Raw genomic sequence first — 12,196 nt, forward strand, 5'->3', positions numbered from 1 at the left:
TTACCTCGCTCTAAAGGCCATTTAATTCTCAATCACAGCTTTTCCTTTGGAATTTACCTCCAAACCACTCGTATCTATTCAAAAATGACTCAATAATATCAAATATTGCTAAAGAAATCAATTATATTGCATAAATTAAATTTCTCAATTTTTCTTCAAAAAAAGTCAAAAAATCGACCCCGGGCCCGCTTGGTCCAACCTGAGGTTCGGACCAAAATTCATTTACCCATTCACCCCTGAGCCCGAATATATAATTGGTTTTTGAATCCGACCTCAAATTGAGGTCTAAATCTCTAAATTTTCGAAATTCCTAGTTTCTACCCTAATCCCTAATTCTACCATGAAAACTCTATATTTTAGGTTAATAATTCTAGAAATGTAATGGGTAATTGAAAGAAAATGGTTTAGAATCACTTACCAATAATTTGGGGAAGAAATGGCTCTTGAAAAATCGCTTCTCACCGTTTGGTTTTTGAGAAAAATGAATATTTGGCTAAAATCCCATTTTTGGATTCTTTTAAGTGTTGGGCGACAGTGTTCATCGCGTTCGCAAGAACACTGTCGCGTTCGCGAGACAGTGTTCGCGTTCGCATAGGCTACCCCCCCCCCCATGGCCTTCGCATTTGCGAGACATTGCTCGCGTTCGCAATGAAGGAACGATCGACTTTCCCCCAGGTGTGCCTAACACTACGCGTTTACGAGGAGCTGGCCGCGTTCGCGAAGGGTAACGCCCCCATCACTTCGCATTCGTGACCAAACCTTCGCGTTCGCGAAGAAGAAACCTTCAGCTGCCCATTTTACTATTCGCTTTCGCGAGAGTACCTTCGCGAACGCGAAGAAAGACATGCCAGAACACCTGCTACAGCAAAATACCAGATTTTCAAAGTCCAAAAAATCTCGTGCCCTATCCGAAACTCACCCGAGCCCTCGGGGCTCTAAACCAAACATGGACACAAGTCTAAAAACATCATACGAACTTGCTCGTGCGATCAAATCGCCAAAATAATACCTAAAACTACGAATTTAGCACCCAGTCAAATGAAATTCTTAAAAACACTTTAAAGTTTCTATTTTCTCAACTGAACGTCCGAATCACGTCAAATCAACTCCGTTTCTCACCAAATTTTACAGACAAGTCTTAAATATCATAATGAACCTGTACTGGACTCCAAAATCAGAATACGGACCCGGCACTAACAATGCCAAACACCAATCAATTCTTAACAATAATTAAATTTTCAGACTTTTAATTTTCATCGAAAATTCATAACCTGCGCTAGGGACCTCCAAATTCGATTCCGGGCATACGCCCAAGTCCCATAATTCGATATGGACCTACCGGGACCGTGAAAGAACGGATCCGGGCCCGTTTACCAAAAATATTGATCGAAATCAACTAAAATTAACTTTTAAGATAAAAATTCTTATTTTCATTAGTTTTTAACATAAAAGCTTTCCGGAAACATGCCCGGACTGTGCACGTAAATTGAGGAGGGTAAAAATGAGATTTCTTAAGGTTTAAGAGCGCATATTCGAGTTCTAAATTATAAGATGACCTTTTGGGTCATCACAAAAATATTCACTGGAGTTTAATCTTTGAAATTACAGTGTTGACCCCAGATCATAAACTTTTGTCAAGTGGGTAAAATTAAATATGCATTATCTCGTTTTTACATATATAAACTCTAACCTTCAAACGAATGGTAAAGTGTGAATCCTTGAGACAAAATAAGTGATGAAAGATTGCATGCAGGTGACCCCATGCTAATCCCACAAAATTTGATGTATTATATAGATAATTCACTTAATATCTATAAAAGTACTTGCTGGCCCCATGGTAAAAAATGGGTCAAAGGTACATTAGTGGGCCTTTTCTTCGTTTCTTTGTGGTCAACGGGTCAAGAGTGTCAATTTTTATACTCAGTTATTTTTTCTCCTCTCTTTTATTTGTTTTGCACGGTGGCAGCAGTGTATTATTTCTTTTTAGTTTTTTAATCCTAAATATCCAATATTCCCCCAAAATCCCAATCCCAATTCACGCCAAAACTCAAAAGTCAATTGCGTCTCCCTCTATCTCTCTCTCTTGATATTGTTCTAAACCTCAAATCAGCGTATCCTCTGTCTTCTCTCGATTTACATCGCTATAATCTTGCAATTCAAGAATGATATTTTAGAATCTCTAATACCAGTGATTCTTCAATCCTTATTTGCTCTCTTTCTCAAGGATCTTCCAAGTTTTTTGTACTCCTTAAGCAGGTATATTTTTTATTTCTTATTTTATTGTTAATCTCAGTTATTTTGTTTGCTTTCATCTTTATAATTTTTTTCTATTTTTCTCATTTGTTTGGTTCACTATTTATCTAGTTTTTGGAATCCTATTAACCAGTGTAATGCTTTATTTTGTGTCATTTGGGAGATTACATTGTGAAACTCGCTTCCAAAGTTCGGAACTTGGGCAGAGTCGCAGAGACATTCAGTTGATCAAGATAAACTATTATATTTTTTGGAGACAAATTTGTATGTTTTTATTTTATTTTATTGTAAGTTGGAAGGGGTGTGATTCCCTTACTATATTATAAATTTGTAAGTGTTCGTGATTCGTGATTCTCTTATATTTGAATGCGAAAGAGGTATGAGTATGTGATTCCCTTATTGAATAATGAATTCTAAAGGGGTGTGATTCTCCTTTTCGTAAATCCATTGTTATGATTAAGATTGATTTGAATTTATAAAATGGATATGGTCTAAGATTGAATAAATGTGAGTATTTAATTTTGTAGGAATACTTTTTTCGAGCATCAAAATGGATAGATACTTGATCAAGTTAAACAATGGCCAACTAAGTGCTAGTTCGTGTCAACAATCTGCTAATTCACAAGTAGTTTCAGAAGTTCAAAGAGAAGCAATTCCTTCCACTCCTTCAAATGTTAATAGTTTTCTTAGGTTGGGATCTCTTGAAATCGATCCTAAAGAAAGAATACCCATTTCTCAGTATCGTTCTATCATTCGAGATGAAGTGAGAAGATATTTTATTCAAAGAGGGCCTTGTCAATCGATTGGTCATGACTTCCCTAAAACTAAGTTTGGGAATAAATGCACCAATTCATTCCCGATTGGTTTAAAGGTTCATATTCTCAATAGTTGGAGTATAGCATAAAAGCAGATGCTACATTTTGTTGGTGTTTTATTTATTCAAGAATGAACTTGAAAGTCGTGGACATTCTGTGGATGTTTTTACAAAAGATGGCTTTAGGGGTTGGAACAAGGATTCAGAAAGATATAGAGCACATGTTGATGAACTAAATTGTAATGACTCAACCGGTCATTTTGACTTTTAGAATCCTGTTCCCCTAAATAAAATTCCTTGTATGTGCTTTTATTAATTTATGACTTGCGGGCATGGTTGATTAGAGATTTGGAAGTGTTCGGGTTAAAATCGGAACACTTGGTTCCTTAAGTTGGCCTTAAAATGCTAAGTTTGACTTCGGTCAATATTTTTAGAAAATAACCCCGGAATAGAATTTTGAAAATTCCAATAGCTCCGTATGTTGATTTTGGACTTAGGAGCATGTTCGAAATTTTAATTGGAAGTCTGTTGTTAAATTAGGCTTAAAATAGCTAAAATAGGAATTTAAGTTTGGAAGTTTGACCGAGGAGTTGACTTTTTGATATTAGAGTCGGAACCCAGTTCCAAAAATTTTCATAGCTCTATTATTTTAGTTATGACTTGTGTACTAAATTTGAGATCAATCGGACTTGATTTGATAGGTTTCGATATCGAATGTAGAAGTTGGAAATTTTAAGTTTCATTAAGCTTGAAATGGAGTATGCTCCGTGGTTTTAGCGTTGTTTGATGTGATTTGAGGTTTCGACTAAGTTTTTATGATGTTATAGGACTAGTTGGTGTATTTGGTTGAGATCCCGAGGGACTCGGGTGAGTTTTGGATGGCTAACGGATCATTTTTGGCCTTTGGGATATAGCTGATAGCTACTGGTATTTTTCTTCTGGTTTCCTTATACGCGATCGCATTGGTTCATCCATGATCGCGTAAGCTAATTTGGGGCAGAGGCAACTTTGTTCTATGCGATTGCATGAAATGGTTTGCGATCGCGTAGGCTTGTTTGGGGCAGTGATGATTCTGCGATCGCGTAGATATGGGAGTTTGTTATTCGCGAACGCGTGAAGAAGGTTGCGATCGCGTAGAGTAAGTGGAGCAGAAGTGGAGGTCACGTGTTTGTGCTTCGCGATCGCGTGGACGATTTCTCGATTGCGTAGGCCTGTGAGTTTGAGCTTCGCGATCGCGTGGGCAAATCCGCGATCACGTAGGGTTAATTTGGGCAGTGAAAATATTGTGCTTCGCGATCGCGTGAGAAGGTTCGCGATCGCATAGAGCAAATGACTGGGCAGAGTGTTTAAGTTCTGAAAATGGGACTTCGTCCAATTTTCTATTTTTACCGATTTTGAGCTCGGATTGAGGCGATATTTGGGAGATTTTCAAAGAAAATAATGAGGTAAGTGTTCTTAACTCAATATTGGTTATATTACCCGAATACATCACTGTTTTTATCATTTAATTGGTGAATTAATTTGGAAAAGTTTGAAAATCCTCTTGGATAAATTTGAGGATTTGAGGGCCGAATTGTTATCGGAATTTAATAATTTTAGTATGGGTAGAATCGTGGTTGAATGGGCGTTCATATTTCGTAACTTTCGTCATATTCCGAGATGTGGGCCCCATGGATAATGTTTGAGTTAATTTCGGATTTTTATTGAAAAATATAGCATTTTCTTATGAAATTGATTCCTATAATTTTTGGTGACTGTATCGAATTATTTTGGCTAGATTCGACCCATTCAGAGTTGGATAATCGAGAAAAGGGCCTACTAGTGGATTAAATTGGAGCAAGTCCAAGTAAGTCTCTTGCCTAACCTTGTAAGGGAAAAATTACCCAATAGGTGATTTAAATTAATAATTGTTGCTAATTGTGGGGGCTACGTACGCACGAAGTGACGAGAGTCCGTGCGTAGCTATTATTTATGCTAAAGTTCGGGTAGTTTAGGACTCAAATCATGAATTACGTGTGTTAATTGTATCCTTTATTTAATTAAAATATTTGAACTGTACTGTGAATTGTTAGGGAAAATAGTAAAAGATTGAAATCTCATATACTTGAATTTTTGTATAAATTAATTAAATGTTAAAAGAAATTGTACACCCTTTTGTATTAATCTCATAATATATATATCTCATTCCGGAGGTACATAAGAAAATGTTCTCCTTTCTTGTGGAGCGGGCCGAATGCCTCGGCAGTATAGATGCATCTATGGATCGTGTCGCACGTCCCTCGGCAGTGTACACGACACTCCGGATCGGGCAGTACGACCTCAGAAGAAATTATGCCTAATAATAATAATTACACGATACCTTGAGATTTTAATTGCAACTTGTGAAGTTAAATAAACGGGGAATTATCGTATTTGAAGAAATTTAATTATTTCTGCTGGTTAAGAAAAATTATTGTAAATTCTATAAATCATATTGATTTAAATATTTCTATTGTTATTTTATTTATTATATTTGACCCTTAGTGAGTGTCAAAGTCGACCTCTCGTCACTACCTCTTCGATATTAGACTTGATACTTACTTGGTACACGTTGTTTACGTACTCATGCTACACTTGCTGTACTTTTTGTGCAGGACCTGAGACAGGTAATATAGTTGGACCTATCGGCGCGCATTCACGTTATTCAGAGACTTAGTGGTGAGCTGCCTTTCTGAGTCGTTCTACAGCAACTAGTGCCTCTTCTTGAAATTTTATCTGTCTATTTTATTTCAGACAGTATTTAAAATTTATTTTTGTGTAATCTACTAGATGCTCATACACTTGTGACACCAGGTCTTGGCACACACTAGTAGAATTTTTGGATTTAATTATTTTACTTGGGTTTTAACTTATCTTATTTCTCACCTTGTCTTAATATTTGTAAGTACCCCGTGTTTTATTACTCGGATAATTTTTAAAGAAATGAATATATGTTTAAATCATTAGTTGGCTTGCCTAGCTGGATGTTGGGCGCCATCACGGCCTATAGGTGAATTTGGGTCGTGATAATATGGTATCAGAGCACTAGATTCATGTAGGTCTCACAAGTTATGAGCAGACCTAATAGATTCTTGTGGATCGGTACGGAGACATCTGTACTTAGCTTCGAGAGCTATAGGGTGTTAGGAAACTACCTTTCTTCATATTGCATCGTGAAATTTATGTAGAATTAAATATCTTTCTCTTATTCTCTCATACATTGTGAGAACGCGCTCTAATGAGATTCCAGACCAGAGAAGAGCTAATCCCCCTGTTGTTAGAGACCGACGCAGAGGCCGAGGGAGGGCTCCATCCCATGGTAGGGGATGGAGGACGTCCCAAGATTGTTCCAGTTATGCCACCAGTGGATCTAGCAGAGGATCCCATTATTGAGGAACAGGGTAAGGTGCCCGTGGCAGAGCCAGCTCCGGTGGATTTCACGTCTGTACCAGGATTCCAGGAGGTCATGGGCCATATGCTGCAGTTCATGGACACTATGACTCAGGCCAGTTTATTTCCGGCAGACCCAGCCACATCTCAGGCGGGCGAGGGAGCACTGCACAGGCTCATGGGCAGGCAACTGTTGTATATCAGACCCAGGGTGCACTACCCATGGGTGGAGCCCAGCCAGTGGCAGTAGCTACACCTGAGCCCAGACCAGCTGCGATCGTCGAGCCACAGAAACTATTGGACAGATGGACTAGACTACATCCTCTTATATTTGGGGGTGAGTGACATGAGGATCCCCAGGACTTCATTGATCGGTGCAGTGACATACTGCACAACATGAGGATATTGGAGTCTCATGGGGTAGACTTTGCTACTTTTCAGCTAAAAGGCAGAGCCCGTAGATGGTGGAAATCTTATCTTCTTGGCAAACCAGCAGATTCTCATCCCATGACTTGGGACAGGTTCACTCGTATTTTCGTGGACAAGTATATTCCACCCTCCCAAAGGGAGAGTTGCGGTTTTAGTTTGAGCAGCTCCAGCAGGGTCAGATGTCAGTGACCGATTATGAGGCGAGGTTTTCTGAGTTATCTCGCCATTCACTTATGATACTCCCTACTGAGGCGGAGAGAGTGCGGAGGTTCGTTGCGAGTTTACATACTGACATTCAGGCCACTATGGCCCGAGAGGTTAAGATGAGGACTTCTTATGGGTTGGTCGTGGAGATAGCCAAGAGGATTGAAGGTGTGCGTCAGCGTAGCCGGGAGCAGGTTATGAGAGATAAGCGGTTTAGATATTCTGGAGAATTCAGAGTTGCTCCGTCTGGGGGCAGAGGTCAGTTCGTGAGAGGGAAGTCCAGCAGGCCCCCATATCCAGCACCACTGCCTCCTCGGTGTGCTCCAGTATGACCTTATTTCAATGCTATGCCAGAGAGTTCTTATCGCCCACCAGCTATTCAGTGTTCTTCCAGTGGGGATTAAGGTCACCAGGGCCAAGCTCTTAGTCAGTAGCCCATCGCACCAAAAAGTTGTTACGAGTGCGGGGATCCCAGTCACATGCGGAGATTCTGCCTCAGGCTTTGGGGTAGACTAGTGCAGCAGGGTCAACAACCTATGATTACCGCACCAGTTGCTCCACCAGTCGTCCGACCACTAAAAGGTAGAGGACAGGTGGGTAGGGGTTGTCCTAGAGGTGGAGGTCAACCAGATAGAGGCCAGCCAGTTGGCGCTCCAGCTCGGTTCTATGCTTTTTCGGCCAGACCAGATGCAGAGGCCTCAGATGCCATGATTACATGTATTATTTCTGTTTGCGGCAAAGATGCCTCTGTATTATTTGATCCAGGATCTACGTATTCATATGTGTCATCTCTATTTGCTCATTTCCTGAGTGTTTCTCGTGGGTCCTTAAGTACTCATGTTTATGTGTCCACTCCTATGGGCGATTTTGTTGTTGTGGATCGGATCTACTAGTCCTGTATTATTACATTCTGTGGTTATGAAACTAGAGCAGATCTTCTATTGCTTGAGATGACCGACTTTGAAATCATCCTGGGCATGGACTTATTATCTCCATATCATGCCATCCTAGATTGTCATGCCAAGACTGTTACCTTGGCTATTCCAGCATTGCCTAGGCTAGAGTGGAATGGTTTGTCTGTTAGTGCATCTAATCGGGTTATTTATTTTATGAAGGCTCAACACATGGTTGAGAAGGGTTGTTTGGCTTATCTAGCCTATGTTCGGGATACTACTGCAGAGACTCCAACTATTAATTCAATGCCTGTAGTTTGAGGGTTCTCCGATGTATTCCCTTCAGATCTTCCAGGCATACCACCAGATCGTGATATTGATTTCTGTATTGACTTGGCTCCAGATACCCAACCTATATCTATCTCACCATATCGCATGGCTCCGAAAGAATTGAAAGAATTGAAAGAACAGCTTGAGGAGTTATTAGCTAAAGGGTTCATCAGACCAAGTGTATCACCTTGGGGTGCACCGGTGTTATTTGTAAATAAGAAGGATGGAACGATGCGAATGTGTATTGACTATCTCCAATTGCACAAAGTCACTATTAAGAACAAGTACCTGTTGTCACGTCTTGACTTCGGTCAACATTTTTAGAAAACAACACCAGAATAGAATTTTGATGATTCCAACAGCTCTATATGATGATTTTGGACTTAGAAGCTTGTTCGCAATTTTATTTGGAAGTCCGTAGTTAAATTAGGCTTGAAATGGCTAAAATAGAAATTTAAGTTTGGAAGTGTGACCGGGGAGTTGACTTTTTGATATTGGAGTCGGAACCCAATTTTGAAAATTTTCATAGCTCTGTTATGTCATTTATGACTTGTGTGCTAAATTTGAGGTCAATCGAACTTGATTTGTTAGGTTTCGACATCAAATGTAGAAGTTGGAAATTTTAAGTTTCATTAAACTTAAATTGGAGTATAATTCATGCTTTTAGCATTGTTTGATGTGATTTGAGATTTCGACTAAGTTTTTATGATGTTATAGGACTTGTTGGTATATTTGGTTGAGAACCCAAGGGACTCGGGTGAGTTTCGGACGGCTAACGGATCATTTTTGGCCTTTGGGAGATAGCTTATAGCTGCTGATATTTTTCTTCTGGTTTCCTTATACGCGATCGCATAGGTTCATCCGCGATCGCGTAAGCTAATTTGGGGCAGAGGAGACTTTGTTCTACGCGATCGCGTAGATTTGGGAGTTTGTTATTTGCGAACGCGTGAAGAAGGTCGTGATCGCGTAGAGTAAGTAGAGAAGAAGTGGAGGTCACGTGTTTGTGCTTCGCGATCGCGTGTTTGTGCTTCCCGATCGCGTGGACGAGTTCGCGATCACATAGGCCTATGAGTTTGATCTTCGCAATTGCGTGGACAAGTCCGCGATCGTGTAGGGTTAATTTGGGCAGTGGAAAAATTGTGCTTCGCGATCGCGTGAGAAGGTTCGCGATCGCGTAGAGCAAATGACTAGGCAGAGAGTTTATGTTCTGAAAATGGGACTTCCTCCCATTTTTCATTTTTACCAATTTGGAGCTCGGATTAAGGCGATTTTTGGGAGATATTCAGAGAAAACAACGGGGTAAGTATTCTTAACTCAATATTGGCTAAATTACTCGAATCCATCACTGTTTTTATTATTTATTTGGTGAATTAATTTGGAAAAGTTTGAAAACCCTCTTGGATAAATTTGAGGATTTGAGGGCTGAATTGTTATCGGAATATGTAATTTTGGTATGGGTAGACTCGTGGTTGAATAGGCGTTCATATTTCGTAACTTTCAACGGATTCCGAGACGTGGGCCTCACGGACCATTTTTGAGTTAATTTCGGATTTTTATTGAAAAATATAGTATTTTCTTATGAAATTGATTCCTATAATTTTTTGTGACTGTATCGAATTAATTTGGCTAGATTCGAGCCATTCAGAGTTGAATAATCGTGGAAAAAAGGCCTACTAGTAAATTAAATTGGAGCAAGTCGAGAAAAGTCTCTTGCCTAACCTTGTAAGGGAAAAATTACCCCATAGGTGATTTAAATTAATAATTATTGCTAATTGTGGGGGCTACGTACGCACGAAGTGACGAGAGTCCATGCGTAGCTACTATTTATGCTAAAGTCCGGGTAGTTTAGGACTCAGATCATGAATTACGTGTGTTAATTGTATCATTTATTTAATTAAAGTATTTGAACTATACTGTGAATTATTAGGGAAAGTAGTAAAAGATTGAAATCTCATATACTTGAATTTTTGTATAAATTAATTAATTGTTAAAAGAAATTGTACACCCTTTTTGTATTAATCTCATAATATATATATCTCATTCTGGAGGTACATAAGAAAATGTCCTCCTTTCTTGTGGAGTGGGCCGAACGCCTCGGCAGTATAGATGCATCTATAGATCGCGCCGCACGTCCCTTGGGTACACGATACTCTGGATCGGGCCGTACGACCTCGACAGAAATTGTGCCTAATAATAATAATTATACGATACCTTGATATTTTAATTGCAGCTTGTGAAGTTAAATAAACGGGGAATTATCGTATTTGAAGGAATTTAATTATTTCTGATGGTTAAGGAAAATTATTGTAAATTCTATAAATTATATTGATTTAAATATTTCTATTGTTATTTTATTTATTATATTTGACCCTTAGTGAGTGTCAAAGTCGACCTCTCATCACTACCTCTTCGAGATTAGGCTTGATACTTACTTGGTACACGTTGTTTACGTACTCATGCTACACTTGCTGCACTTTTTGTGCAGGACCTGAGACAGGTAATGTAGTTGGGCCTATCGGCGCGCATTCACGTTATCCAGAGGCTTAGTGGTGAGCTGCCTTTTTGAGTCGTTCTGCAGCAACTACTGCCTCTTCTTGAAATTTTATCTGTCTATTTTATTTCAGACAGTATTTGAAATTTATTTTTGTATAATCTACTATATGCTCATACACTTGTGACACCAGGTCTTGGCACACACTAGTAGAATTTTTGGATTTAATTATTTTACTTGGGTATTAACTTATCTTATTTCTCACCTTGTCTTAATTTTTGCAAGTACCCCGAGTTTTATTACTCGAATAATTTTTATAGAAATGAATATATGTTTAAATCATTAGTTGGCTTGCCTAGCTGGATGTTGAGCGTCATCACGACCTATAAGTGAATTTGGGTCGTGACATAAATAGTGTTCATCTTAAATGTTTCAATAGAATGCAAGATTTGTCGAATCAACGCCAATCAATTCAATCGTTTTTTGACAGACAAAGCGAGAAAGTAAAAAGTGATCGTCGAATGCGCTTAAATGCCTCAATTGATGTAATGAGGTTTCTCTTAAGAGATGGATTTCCATTTCGTGGTCATGATGAGAGTAAAGATTTCGAATACAAAGGTATTTTTCTTGAACTTTTGGAATTTCATGGAGATAAGTATCCGGATGTGGGAAAAGTGATATTACGTCATGCTCCAAAAAATGATATAATGATTTGTCCAACCATTCAAAAGGAGATTGTGGATGCTTGTGCTAAAGAAACCTCTAAAGATATTATCAAAGATTTAGATGGTGATTATTTTGGAATATTGGTTGATGAATCAAAGGGTATCTCACATAAGGAGCAAATGGCCCTAGTTCTACGATATGTTAACAAAAATGGGGAGGTGATAGAGAGATTTTTGGGCATTGTCCATGTAAAAGATATATATGCACAATCATTGAAGGATGAAATTTATTCTTTACTTTTGGATAATTCATTAAGTTCATCCAAGATACGTGGACATGGTTATGATGAAGCAAGTAATATGCAGGGAAAAATAAATGACGTAAATACTTTAATTTTGCAAGATGCTCCTTCTGCATATTATATTCACTAATTTGCATATCAATTGCAATCGACACTTTTAGATCTTTCTAAAAAGTATTCGGATGTGAATAATTTCTTTGATGTTGTCATTACTTTGTTGAATACTATTGTAGCATCTTTTAAACGCAGGGAATTACTTAGACAACACCAAGTAGAGAAGTTGGAAGAATTACTTAAAAATGGAGAAGTTTATACCGGGCAAGGATTGAATCAAGAACGTGGCCTCCAATGACCGGGTGATACTCGTTGGGGGTCACATTTTAAGACCTTGGAAAATTTTATGATTA

The 12,196-nt window shown here is 38.7% G+C and overlaps 1 protein-coding gene across 1 annotated transcript; it reads left to right on the forward strand.

Annotated features, from left to right (window-relative positions):
* Nucleotides 1-6,401: 6,401 nt before the first annotated feature.
* Nucleotides 6,402-11,919, forward strand: LOC104093545 (uncharacterized). Its single transcript, XM_009599303.2, has 2 exons — nt 6,402-6,661; nt 11,313-11,919. Exons 1-2 carry the CDS (start codon nt 6,402-6,404, stop codon nt 11,917-11,919), a joined length of 867 nt encoding a protein of 288 aa, XP_009597598.2.
* The last annotated feature ends 277 nt before the right edge of the window (nt 11,920-12,196 follow it).

The sequence above is a fragment of the Nicotiana tomentosiformis genome, chromosome 8 (assembly GCF_000390325.3).
Source record: "Nicotiana tomentosiformis chromosome 8, ASM39032v3, whole genome shotgun sequence".
NCBI classification, from domain to species: domain Eukaryota; kingdom Viridiplantae; phylum Streptophyta; class Magnoliopsida; order Solanales; family Solanaceae; genus Nicotiana; species Nicotiana tomentosiformis.